Below are 11661 nucleotides of genomic sequence, written 5' to 3' on the forward strand. Positions count from 1 at the left end.
GTTTCTCTGAGGCTGATCCCTGGAAGAACACTTGTATGACCCGGGGAGGCCCTGGATTGTGGCCTCGGCTTCCTCTCCAACCCCAAATATCCTGTCTCTGCCACTGCTGGGTGAAGAAGAGAGCTGGGGTCAGCATGCTGTATGCACAGGCTGTTTCTCCTTCCCCTGCTCTGCTTGCGTGGCTGTGGACAGGGGCTGGGGGTGAGGAGCAGGGCTCCTAGCTGCTCTCCCACACGTGCAGTCGGGGTGCTGTGCTCTCTGAGCTAACGCTGGAGAGGGGAGAACAGCACGTGGGTCGTGGGGAGGCTGAGAAAAGAGGTTTAGGTTGCAACAAGGACGTTGCAGAAGGCTGCTGTGCCTCCTCTGCACCTTGCTGGCACGTTGTCCCCCTGGAGGGGCAACATCGCTAATAAAGCAGGTCTGTTGGGGGAGAATGGTAAGGAGGGAGAGGAGCAGGAAAGTGAGAAGCAAGCCTCTGGGAGAGTGGGCCAAAGCTTTTCAAGGTGGGAGGTAAGCGTGGGGCGGGGAGGCTTCCAGGAGCTGCTGCTCCCTGCAGCACCCGAGTTGCTCTGACGTGCTGTGGCCTCTTGCCCGCAGGATCTGTTTGATGAAGAGGACGACTTGAGGAAAACCAAGAAGGCCAGGAGGAAAATGATCCGAACCACGTCAATGACCAGAGTAACATCTGCATTTCCAATGTGATCAAAGGGATGGAAGGGACTCAACTTCCTCCCCTCCCTGCAGAGCAGGGGCTGGATTTCGGCGCAGGGGGATGCTGGCACTGGTGCAGAGCAGGCGATGGAGCCCTTGGCTCTGAGCAGAATGGGAAAACCTCCTGCCTTCACTGGATTAGCTTGCTGGCCAGAGCCATGCCCCAGCTCGTGGCCTGAGCCATGCTTAGCCTGGCTTTGTGCACCTGATGATCTGTGGGCAATGGTTCTGACTTGCTGCTGTGACACGGTCTCTTCTCCTTCTCTCCCTGAGGAGGGGGAAGGCTGGCACGAGTAGGGCCACTGGCAGCTCTTCTGCCACTCAGCAGAAGGGGGGAGCTGCCCTGGCAGCCCCCTGCTCCCCAAGCATCTCCTTATCCCTGTCAGGTCCCTGGGCACCTTCTCCTTGAGTTTGTTCCCCATCTCTTATTGATTGAAGGCAGCGTTCCTCAAACGGGTGTTCTGGGAGACGGGGGATTTAAATGGAGAGAAAGTGCTCCTCCAGCCTGTAGCAGAGTCATAGTCCCTGCACCATCCCTCATGCCCCAGTCAGCAGCTTCTCGCAGAGTCCAGATTTAATCCAAATCCTACAGCAAATTTAAGGACCGAGGTAGATCCTAGCTGAGCGTGGGCCTGTGGACCCAGAAGGGAGCCAGTGGGCTGTTAAAGAGAGCAACTACGGGCTGTGCATTTGTCGTCTCGGAACCTGTTTGGATACTTTTGCTGACCTTCTTTTCTCCTCTTGTTTTATTTTAGCAACCAAACTTCAAGCAGAAATTTGTGGCTTTGCTGAAGAGGTTTAAAGTGACAGAGGAGGTAAGGAGCAGGAAGGCTGCCCCACCTGGCAGCGGCTCCTTGCAGATGTGTCGGTGTCAGAGTGCTGGTTCCTGCTAACTGGGAGCCTGAGCTGCAGGTGCTCAGGGCTGTTCCCAAAGGTGACGTGAGGCATGGCACGGGCTGGGGCTTGGCCTTTTCAAAGCCTTCTGCCTCAAAAAGGCAACTCCGAGCTTCATGCTCAAATCAAAAACACCTTCCCAAAAGGCCTGTTGGGGGGATGTCATGCTCATGGCAACGTCCTTTGGCCCAGTGACAGTGTCACCTGCACGTGCCTGGCCTGGGATGCCGATGACTCCCTAACTCTTCATTGCCCTCTGGCTTTGTCCCACAGGTCCTGGACTCTGACCCCGTAGACCAGACCCAGGAGGTGGAGGAAGACCTGGGCTTGCTCTATGACAGCCTGGAAGAGTGCAACAACAGCGACAGCGGCCCAGAGATCGAGGACAACGAGAGCGTGCACAGTACGCCCAAGCCGACCCTGAGGTAAGGATTGCGGGAGGTCACAGGCCACCAGCACCGTCCGTGGGACCTGGAGAAATGCCCTCTGACACTCCTCTGTTGCTTGGCCTAATGTAGGCATTGTCCCCTCTCCTTTCCCATTGTCATCTTCTGTTGGCACAGCTGAGTTCCTCACTTGTGTATCCTGTTTAAAAAGAACCCTTAAAACTGCCCATAAAAATTGGGTTCCTTCATAATGACTCTCACTTGATTTCCTCCCGGTCCAGCGTCTGACACTATTCCTGACCTGCTGTAAGAGTACCTCCTTGATCTAAGCCCCCGCTGTCGCTAGCTCTCACACCTTTCTGCTGGCAGTCCTGGCCTTCTCAGGCTTTGCACCCCGAAGCATGCCTGCCTTTTGAGCACGTTGTCTCGGGGCTGCTAGGGCCAGTCCCTGTGTCCCCGCGGGATCTGCATGTTGCCTTCCCACCCCTTGTGGAGGTGTATGGCTGGCAACCCTCAGCGACACTGCTTGTCCCGCTCCCCAGGCGCCCGGTGGCTTGGCTTGCTCCACCAAGCACTGCTGACTTGGCACGGAGGTGCGCTGCAACCAGGCTTTTCTCCCACGTGGCCCGCATTCACCTGGCCTCTCTGCTCGTGGCTGTTCTGTTTCTGTGCTGTCCTTTCGTGAGGAAGCTGCCTTCTGTTGTCTTTCTGCTTGGCTGCCTCACGGTGCCCTGAGTCTCTTCTAGGCAAGAAGAGACCAAGCCGAGATGACTTGTCGTTATTGTCCCTAGAGTTAAGTATTTGAGTATAATTCGGGTTAGTTTGTATCCCTGGTGAAAGGTGCTCGGCAGGGGCAGCAGACTTGGTCTGCCACAGGCAAAATGTTTGGAAAGAGAACTGCCGGATTCAGGAACCGCTTCAGGGCATGGGGAGGAGACAGGAACAGGACTGAAGTCACATCTCCCGCAGATCCACAAGTTGTTCGGGAGGAGACAGCAGGTGTGTGGGCACGGGGGAGCTGCTGAGGTGGTCTGCTCGGATCTCCGAAAGGAGTTTCACGTGATCTCTCACCGCAGGCTTTAAAGAAACAGAGGTGCTGTGGGAGGAAAAGGATGGTGGTCTTGCGGTCAGATAACAGCTTACGTTTGCAAAGCTATGGAAACTTTAAGAATTACAGCCTGCCGAGTGTGTTTAAATATAAGGCCCTGCTCTGGCTCTGCAAATCCACAAAGGTCCGGTCCCTGGGAGGGCATCCTGCCGGAGGTGCTGGTGTGTGCTTGCACCTGCCCTGACAGCCTGTCTTGGGCGTTGTTGTCTCTGGTAGGACAGCCTGTTGGGCCCTGGGCTGGTTTTCAGCCCGCTCCCGGCGTCCCTAGCTTGGTGTGCACTCCGCTCTCCGTTTCTGGCAGTGCTGAGTGCGTATCTCCTTGCACTCCCATGGGCTGCGGGGTCCCAGTGCAGAGCATTCTCACCCTGGTTGCCTCAGGAAGCTGGTGGTGATCTTCCAACCCAGCCTGTGAATTCAAGAGGTGCTCCTCCTGTTGGGTTTGGTTTTTTGTCGTAGACAGCCTTGCTAGACACCACAAAGCTCGTGTGGAGCACAGGCGTTCAGGTAGTCCTTGAGAGTGAGCGGTGGCTGGTGCCCTGCCTGGGGGGCAGCTGGGGGCTGTAAGACCTCAGCAGTCAGAGCCTTGGTCTGAAGAACAGAGGGGAAGGAGCAAAATTCTCCTTGGGTGGCTGAGAATACGGACAGCGGGGAAGGAGGCTATGCAGAAGGGCTGGGATTTACCTAAATCCGAACCTGCTGGGACTCTGACTCAGTCACACCTGCAGGAGAGAGCCTTTAAATTGCAAAGCAGGAGAGCTGAGAGCTGCGGGAGAGCTCTGTGCTCGGCGTGACACATCCTCTAGTGACGAAAGCTTCTGGATTGCAAGTGAGAGAGGGCAGAAACAGACACAGCTTCCAGGTGGCGGGGGGGAGGCAGCCCCATTTAAAGGGGGCATTGAAAGCCAGACCAAATGCACGCAATTTGGATGAATCCAGTGTTTAAGGGTTAGAGACACCTGCTTTTCGAGGTGCCAGCCAGGGGTATGCCACGTCGGGTAGGACTACAGGGACAGTACAAAGGAGAGGTGCTGGCTGGGGGCTGTATTTTTAGAAAGCTTAGCATATTTCTCTGCTTTGACTCGTAAGTTTTTAATATGGTCTGTCTGGATGGATTGAAACTGTTGGCTGAGAAAAGGCAAGTGCAGAGTAACGACCGTGCAGGGTGGTGACAGTGCCTGAGATCCTGTAGCGGACACTGGAGAGGTGGAGAGAGCAGAAATGTGCTAATAACAGGAGACATCAGCTATCTCTGTGTGACCTGGGGAAAATATCTCATGGGGGCACAATGCAGACTCCAAATCCGTGGCGTTTGTGAATGAACGTGTCGTGAAGCAGCCGGCCATGGAGCTAGCGAGGGGAAAATTGAGCCACGAGTTCTCCTGCCAGTCTGTAAACACTGCTGCTGAAGGGCTGCTCTGTGGTGGGACCATCACTTACTGAGATGAAACGTCCCTGCAGGAGCAGTGAGAGCAGAGAACCCGGCCCTGTTGTGCCCGGCAGCACAGTGTGCTGCATACAAACGAGGAAGTGAAGAAAAGGAAAGTGCAAGGGGCAGCCAGGACGTTCAGAAGCCCGTGGGTATCCTGCAGAAAGCTGCAGATGAATCCAGATGAGGATAAAGGTGGAAACTCTGGCAAGGTCCTAACAGAAGAACAGCTCCGTGTCCTATGCTTGTGGTCATCCCTGCAACCCAGCAGCCAAACCAGGAGAAAGTTTTGCTGGGAGTGAGCCCAGACAGACAGACAGACAGCTCAGGGGGAAGTTGCCTCACTTCTCTAAGGGGAAGCTGCACGTTGCGGGCGGGCTGCCCTGCTGCAAGGGTCCTGGGAGAGCTGCCAGTGAGATCCAGTGGTGCAGCCTGCTGGTTTCCCAAAGGCTCCTGTGGTCTCTGAGCAGCCCACAGGCCATGGAGGGGGCCTTGACAAATAAATGATGGGTGGAAAGTGGGGACACGAAGGTGGAAGCGGGCAGCCCTCGCTGTGGTGGCAGAGACCCTCCTGCTCCCCAGCAGGGGTTCCTGTGTTGACCCCTGTGACTTGGCGTGGCACTATGTGGCTCTACCAAAACATCAGCGCTGAGACCTTAAAAAAAAAATAAATAAAAATGTAAATGTTAGGGAACAAAATAGGACGTTGCAGTACCGCCGTGCTACCTGCGGTGCTGCTCTGCCCTCAACACTGCGGCCTCAGAGCCCTGGGGAAGGGGAAGGCAGGAAGGGAAGGTGGAAGCTGCAGCTGGAAGTGTGCAGCAGCAGTGCTCGGAGAGGAGCCCTCCCTGGAAAAGGGGGAGCAAAAGGGAAGGCAGCAGAAGTCTGTGGGAGCCCTGGTGGCGCGGAGGGCAGCACGTTTGGGTTGCGGTGTTGGCGGAGACCCTGCACCGGTGAGGTGGACAGCTGCCTAGCTGGGGCTGCCTTTCTGCACCCTGCGGTGGCAGGGCATCACCGGAGGGGGAAATGGCTGCTGGCTAGGAGACAGAGACCTGCCTCCAGTTCCCCGGGGTCACAGGTTTTAGCCTGCTGGGGCACGAGGGCACGTGGGCGTCCACCCCTGCGTTCCGCCGGGGACCCCTCCACGGTGCTCTGTGCTTGGGACAGGCCGGCGGGGGTGCGCCGGGGTCGTGGTGACTTTGTTCCTCTCTTATTCCTGCCTTTTTCTCTCCCGTCTGTCTGTCCGTCCGTCCGTCTGTCTGTTTCTCTGCAGGCGTTTCTTTGAGGGAGTCTCTCATTCTGGTTCCCAGACTGAGATCGGCAGTCTGCACAGCCAGAAAGGGCAGGATCAAGAGTCGGGCAGCCCTGTGAGTTACACCACCACCACCACCACCACCTCCTGTCCCCTTCCCTCCCCGGCCAGCCCAGCACCCCCGCAGTGCCCGCAGCTCCCTCTGAGACCAAACCCGGGGCTGCTCCTTCCCTTCTTTCCTCTTCTTTTTCCCAGTGCCAGCAGACAGGTAGCGATAGCCTTCCTGGCAAGGCAGGGGGGCGTCCTCTGAGGCCGGTCCCAGGGGGATGCCGGGCTCCCCCGTGGGAGCACGTGCTGCGAGGCCAGGCCAGGTCCCACTGCGGGCATGGGTCACCGGCAGCCGCCCCGCGCGGGGCGCTCCATCCTGCCCTGACCCCGCTCCCTGTCCCCCAGGGCGAGGCGGAAAAGAGGAAGCCGGGAGCGCCGCGAGCACAGGAGGAGCCGGGAGCCGAGGTCCCCGCAGTGGTGAGTCCGGGCTACGGGGGATGGAGCGGGGCTGGAGCTCCCTCGGGCACCACCTCGTTCCCTGGGATGGGCAGAGGGGGCTGGAGAACAGCAGGAGTGGAAGGAGGGTCAGGAGATGGGGCTGCAGGAGATGCACCTGAGCCCCGTCGAGGCCCTGCAGCCTCAGCTCTGCTGTGGGGCCACCAGGGCGCGGGGAGCAGGGTGGGGAGCACGGTGTGCACGACGTGACTGTGTGTGCCCCTCAGGAGCTGGCCGCAGAGGAGCCGAGTCCCCGGCTGGCCCCCGCAGAGGCTGCCACGAGGGAGGGCAGCGTGGACAGGCTGGCCCAGCTGGGCCCCGGGACCAAAGCCGAGCTCCCCAGTGCCGTGTCGCCCAGGTAAGGCGGCGCTGGGCCCTGTGGCAGAGCTGAGAAGGCTCAGCGTTGGCTCGCTGGGGTGAGGGGGGGCTGGAGGAGGTGGGGTTTCCCCCCACACAGCGTCACCTCTCCTGCTTCTCGCTCGCAGCAAGGCAGAGAGCAAGCAGCTGTGGCGTCCCCGCAGCACCTCCGTGAAGGACCGGCAGAGCTCCAAGGGCCAGGGTGGCCGCACCAGCAGCCTGGACAGCGAGAGCTCTCCTGACTCGTGGCACAGCACCCAGGTGAGGCCCTGGAAGCCTCCTCACCCGGAGGTCTCTCGCTCGAGAGCCCTGCTGGGCCCTCTGCTGTCAGCAGGTCGCCTGGGGCAGCCTGCCGAGCCTAACTTTGGCGGTGGTGCTGTCGTAGGTGCCCCGAAAGTCTGTTTACGATCAGCTGAACCAGATCCTGGTCTCCGACGAGCATCTCCCAGAGAGCATCGTGCTGGTGAATGTCGCCGAGTGGCAGGGGCAGGTGAGTAGGTGCGAAGGGAAGGGACCGGGGGGTTCTCCCGGCCGGGGCAGGGTGTCCTAGGGAACCCGGTGCCAGCTGGGCCCTCCTCTCCCCCGGCATGGCCCTTCTTGGGGGACACGGTGCATTTGCAGTGCAGAGCTGCATGCGCAGGTCTGTCTGTCCACCTCCTCCATCGCTGCCGGGTCCCCAAAGCACAGCACCCAGAGCAGTCCCAGCAGAGATGTCTAACAGGATGCATGCCTCGTGCCCTCGCTGCTTGGTACTGGTTAGAGCTTTGCTGGGTGCCGCAGCAGAGGTGCTGGGCTCCCCCTGCTGGCACCAGGCCCCGGGGAGCAGAAGAGGCACTGTTCCCGGCTCAGGGATGGAAGGGCCTGCTGGAAAATCAAGGCAGGGCTTGTGGCAGGAGAAAAGCTCCTCGGGGAGAGGCGGTGGAGTCTTTCCCCAGGCTGCACATCCTTGGTGTGTTCCTGCTCTAGCTCTCATCCTGACAAGGGAAAACGGAGTGATATCTGTTCCCAGACCTTGACATGGCCTCTTCCAAGCCCCCCAGTCTAGCACAGCAGCACCGTTCAGCTGCATGCAAACACCTGAAGAGACACACAAGCGTTTTGGAGTGCCGTGGGAGAGAGCCAGAGAAGGGAACGAACAAAGGAGGGACTGAGCACAGAGCTGGGCCCTGCTCTGGGGTGGCAGGGCTAAGTCAGAGGGTCCCTTGATCAACCCCGTCATCTCAAGGAGCACAGCCCGGCTCCTGGGACAGCTGTGCCCTTGCCAGTGCAGGCTGGTGACCGCTGTGCTCAGAGACGAGAGCAGGGGCTGGGAGGAGCGGGGACACTCGGGTAAGCAGCCAGGGATGTCCGGGTGGTGGCAGTCCTCCCGTGCAGCGTGCGTGGGGACAGGGGCCCCAGCCCCATCCCAGTAGGGCCTGGGCAGGTGTGGCCCCTTGGGGCACCCGCGGCTTGGCTTCACCCCGGGCTCTCTACCTTGGCAGTACGTGAGCGAGCAGCTCCTGGCGCACAAGCAGCTGGTCGTGTCCACCTGCTCGGTGGCGGACATCCAGGCGGCCTTCAACACCACCGTCTCCCGCATCCAGCGATAGTGAGTGCAGCTCGGGCTCAGTCCGGCGGCTCCCTGCCGCTGCAGGGAAGGGCTGGGGAGGGCGCTGGTCCCCCCGGGGCTCACTGGGATGCTGTGGCAGCAGTGGGCTTCTGATGTTGGGCTTGGCTGGCCTGGCAGGGCACGTCCCCGTGCCACCTGCTGAGCCACCGAGGGTCCATCACGGTCTCCGTCTCTCCCTCTGGCAGCTGTAACTGTAACTCCCACATGCCTCCCCCGGTGAAGGTGGTTGTGGCAGGGGACCAGAGCTACCTGAGCGTGGTCCTCCGGTTCTTCGTGGAGCAGCTGGCCAGCAAGACGCCCGACTGGCTCAACTACCTTCGCTTCCTGCTTGTGCCACTGGGTGAGAGCCACCACGAGCCCGGCTTGTCCTCCCCCACCGCCCCAGGCCCCCCCTGCCTGGAGCCAGCATCCCCCTTCTCGCCCGCAGGCTCCCACCCTCTCGCCAAGTACCTGGCCTCGGTGGATAACAAGTACAGCACTCTCTTCCTGGACACGGCGTGGCGGGAGCTGTTCAGCAGGGCTGAGCCGCCCACTGCAGGTGAGGAGCGGGGCCCGACGTGGCCGGCAGCGCCCCAAAGGGAAGCCCAGCAGCACTCGGTGCCCTCACCGCTCCCTGTGCCCGCAGACACTGTGGACATCGCGGGCCGCGTCACCCAGTTCATCGCCGGAGCCAGCCTCTCCCACCAGCTCCCCATCTCCGAGGCCATGCTGACGTACAAGCAGAAGAGGTGAGCGTAGCCCGGGGTCGCCTTTCCTGCCTCAGGGGCACGCGGGAGATGGGGGACAAGCTGAGTGAGGCCACGCGCTGCCCCTCCCCTGCCACCCCCTGGCGTGCACGGCCCCCGCAGCGGCTGCGGGACGGCGGGGACGGACTGCCTGGGCTGGGCTGGGCTGGGCTGGGGGCTGCGAGCCAGCACCGTGCTGCCCCGGGGGTTGACGCTCGTGTTCCAGCTGCACTCTCACCTCTCCCTTCTCTTGGTTTCTGGCACCCAAGGAAGAGAAGTCTCTATTTTGATTTTTATATCAGGTATTGGCTTGTGCTTGCTGTGCCGCTGCCTGGCCCGCCCTCCCTCCCCACCCCATGTGCGTCCGTCCCTCTTGCCGTGCAGAGGAGCCGCGGCCCCAGAGCGGGGCAGGGCTGCCCTCCCGCATGCAAGCCCTCTCCCGGCACCGGAGGGGCCGACTCCTTGCCTCCTTGTGTAGTGTGCCCTGTGCTGCCATGTCGGGGACAGGGTCTCCCAGGGGAGGGAGGGCAGAGAAGAGGGGCCCGGCGGCCAGGAGCCAGCTTCGGCCCCTGCCAGCGCGAGGGTCCCCGAGCCACGAGGCCGGCCAGCGTGGCAGTCGGCGCCCCCAGCCCCTGACCAGCCTTTCTTCCTTGCGCAGCCCCGACGAGGACTCCTGCCAGAAGTTTGTACCCTTCGTGGGGGTGAGTGTGAGGAGGAGCCGGTGGGCAACTGGGGCTGGGGGAGAGGGGTAGTGCGTGGTGCTGGTGGGGCTCGTCTCACTTGTCTCTCCTTGCAGGTCGTGAAGGTGGGCCTGGTGGAGCAGTCCTTCAGCGCCTCCGGTGAGTCCCTGCCTCCCCTTCCTCACCACAGGGAGCTCCTCGGCGGTGTCCCCCAGCCCCCCTGACCCCCACTTTCCCTCCCCAGTGGACTCGGACGATGCCACAGCCTGCGCTCCCTCGCTGCTGAGCTCGACACCAACCGCCACTGGAGCAGCCCCCTACGGCAAGGAGACCGTGAGCACCCCGCCGCCCTCCCCGTCTGTCAGCAGCGGCCTCTCGGGGGCCGGGTAAGGAAGCGGGCGCTGGGGCACGAGGGTTTGGGGTGCTCCCAGGCCAGGCTGCCACGTCCCAGGGCTGCCCCGGGGCAGGCTTCAGCTGGGTTATGGGGTGTTCCCCTCTTGGCCAGGTCTCTGAGCCCCGGCGTGGAGGTGATGGGCCTGCAGGTGGACTACTGGACGACCCAGGGGCTAGACAGGAAGAAGGAGGGCGAGAAGAGGGAGACGGGCATCAAGAACACGCTCAAGAGCAACTTCCGCTCGCTCCAGGTCAGCCGCATCCCCGGCATAGGGGAGCTGGTGCCGCCCAGCACCATGGCCATGACCGTGGTCACCAAGGAGAAGAACAAGAAAGGTAACTCCTAAACCTGCCCCGGGGGGGCGGCTCTCCAGTTTTAGGGGCACAGCCAGTTGTAAAAAGGGCAGGGGGGGGAGCTTGTGGGAGGGCAGAGCTGGGACCTGGCACAGCAGGAACAAGGCGGTGAAGGCGGCCCTGGGGAGAGGGGTCCTGCCCCGGGCCAGGTGGGGACATCCTGACACTGGTCTTGTCTGGCCACGGCCCCCAGTGATGTTCCTGAGCAAGAAGCCGAAAGAGAAGGACCTGGAGCCCAAAAGCCAAGTCATTGAAGGGATCACACGCCTCATCTGCACAGCCAAGCACCAGAACACCATGTTGCGAGGTGAGGGGAGGCGCCAGCCCCACGGGGCCGCAGGCGCCAGAGCAGGGGGCCGGGGCTGCTCCTCACCGCCCCCTCTCCTCTCAGTCTCCATAGACGGGGTGGAGTGGAACGACGTGAAGTTTTTCCAGCTGGCAGCACAGTGGCCAACGCATGTCAAGTACCTCCCCGTGGGCATCTTCGGCTACTCGAAGAGCGTGTGAGACGCGGGGCAGCCCTGGGACGGAGCTGAGGAGGCGGCGGGCCAGACGTGCTCTCAGCCCAGCCCCTCCAGCTCTGCCGAGGGACCTCCACACCCGCCCCGCTCCCCGGGGGCCGAGACCCGTGACGGTGAAGCCACTGAGACCGGCTCCACGCATCCTCCGACACCAGCCAGGGCACCACGCCATCTGCCTCCCCTCACCCCCAACAGCAGCCTGGGACAAGGGTTGGCACCGGCCAGCGGGGACCCTGGGGGTTCTCCGGGCCCCCCTTTTCCCCGCTGTGGCCGCCGGGGCCCCAGCTGGGCTGGGCCCGGGCAGCTTCCCAGCGCTGGAGCCACAACAGGGGCCGCTCAGCGTGGGGAGGGGGGGGTGGGCGGTGCTGAGCAGGGCCCCCTGCCCTCGACCAGCCCTCGCTGCTGTCCCCACGCTGCTGGGGCCTGGCCCTGCCCCACGGGGCTGAGCCTCAGCCACGCTCCTCGTCCCCCCGCAGCCGCGCTGCTGCGGCTGGCAAGGTGCTGCCGAGGCCGGCCCCAGGCTGCCGGGGGGGTCACCCCTCATGCCCACATCCCTCCCCGACCAGCCCTGCCCCAGGGTGCTGCCAGCTGGAGGTGCGGCATGGGGGCACCTGGTTTTTTTTTTACAAGATTCTATTTTTTTTAAATTTATTGTACGGTTACTTTTCGGGATTAATTTTAATAAATTAATGCTGGTACCAT

General features: G+C 61.8%; 1 protein-coding gene across 1 annotated transcript in view; it reads left to right on the forward strand.

Annotated features, from left to right (window-relative positions):
- The window catches only part of LOC118255617 (phosphofurin acidic cluster sorting protein 2-like), a 50813-nt gene extending 39152 nt beyond the window's left edge, over positions 1-11661 (forward strand). Inside the window, exons 7-24 of the mRNA XM_035561950.1 lie at positions 598-678; positions 1467-1526; positions 1879-2030; positions 5799-5892; positions 6231-6302; positions 6548-6678; positions 6806-6938; positions 7063-7167; positions 8159-8265; positions 8472-8626; positions 8714-8824; positions 8912-9014; positions 9670-9712; positions 9808-9850; positions 9936-10077; positions 10197-10420; positions 10632-10745; positions 10830-11661. Of these exons, the coding sequence (XP_035417843.1) occupies positions 598-678; positions 1467-1526; positions 1879-2030; positions 5799-5892; positions 6231-6302; positions 6548-6678; positions 6806-6938; positions 7063-7167; positions 8159-8265; positions 8472-8626; positions 8714-8824; positions 8912-9014; positions 9670-9712; positions 9808-9850; positions 9936-10077; positions 10197-10420; positions 10632-10745; positions 10830-10945 (1986 nt within the window). The 3' untranslated portion in view covers positions 10946-11661. The remainder of the gene's footprint in view (positions 1-597; positions 679-1466; positions 1527-1878; positions 2031-5798; positions 5893-6230; positions 6303-6547; positions 6679-6805; positions 6939-7062; positions 7168-8158; positions 8266-8471; positions 8627-8713; positions 8825-8911; positions 9015-9669; positions 9713-9807; positions 9851-9935; positions 10078-10196; positions 10421-10631; positions 10746-10829) is intronic.

Source organism: Cygnus atratus, chromosome 3 (genome assembly GCF_013377495.2).
Source record: "Cygnus atratus isolate AKBS03 ecotype Queensland, Australia chromosome 3, CAtr_DNAZoo_HiC_assembly, whole genome shotgun sequence".
Taxonomy (NCBI): Eukaryota; Metazoa; Chordata; class Aves; order Anseriformes; family Anatidae; genus Cygnus; species Cygnus atratus.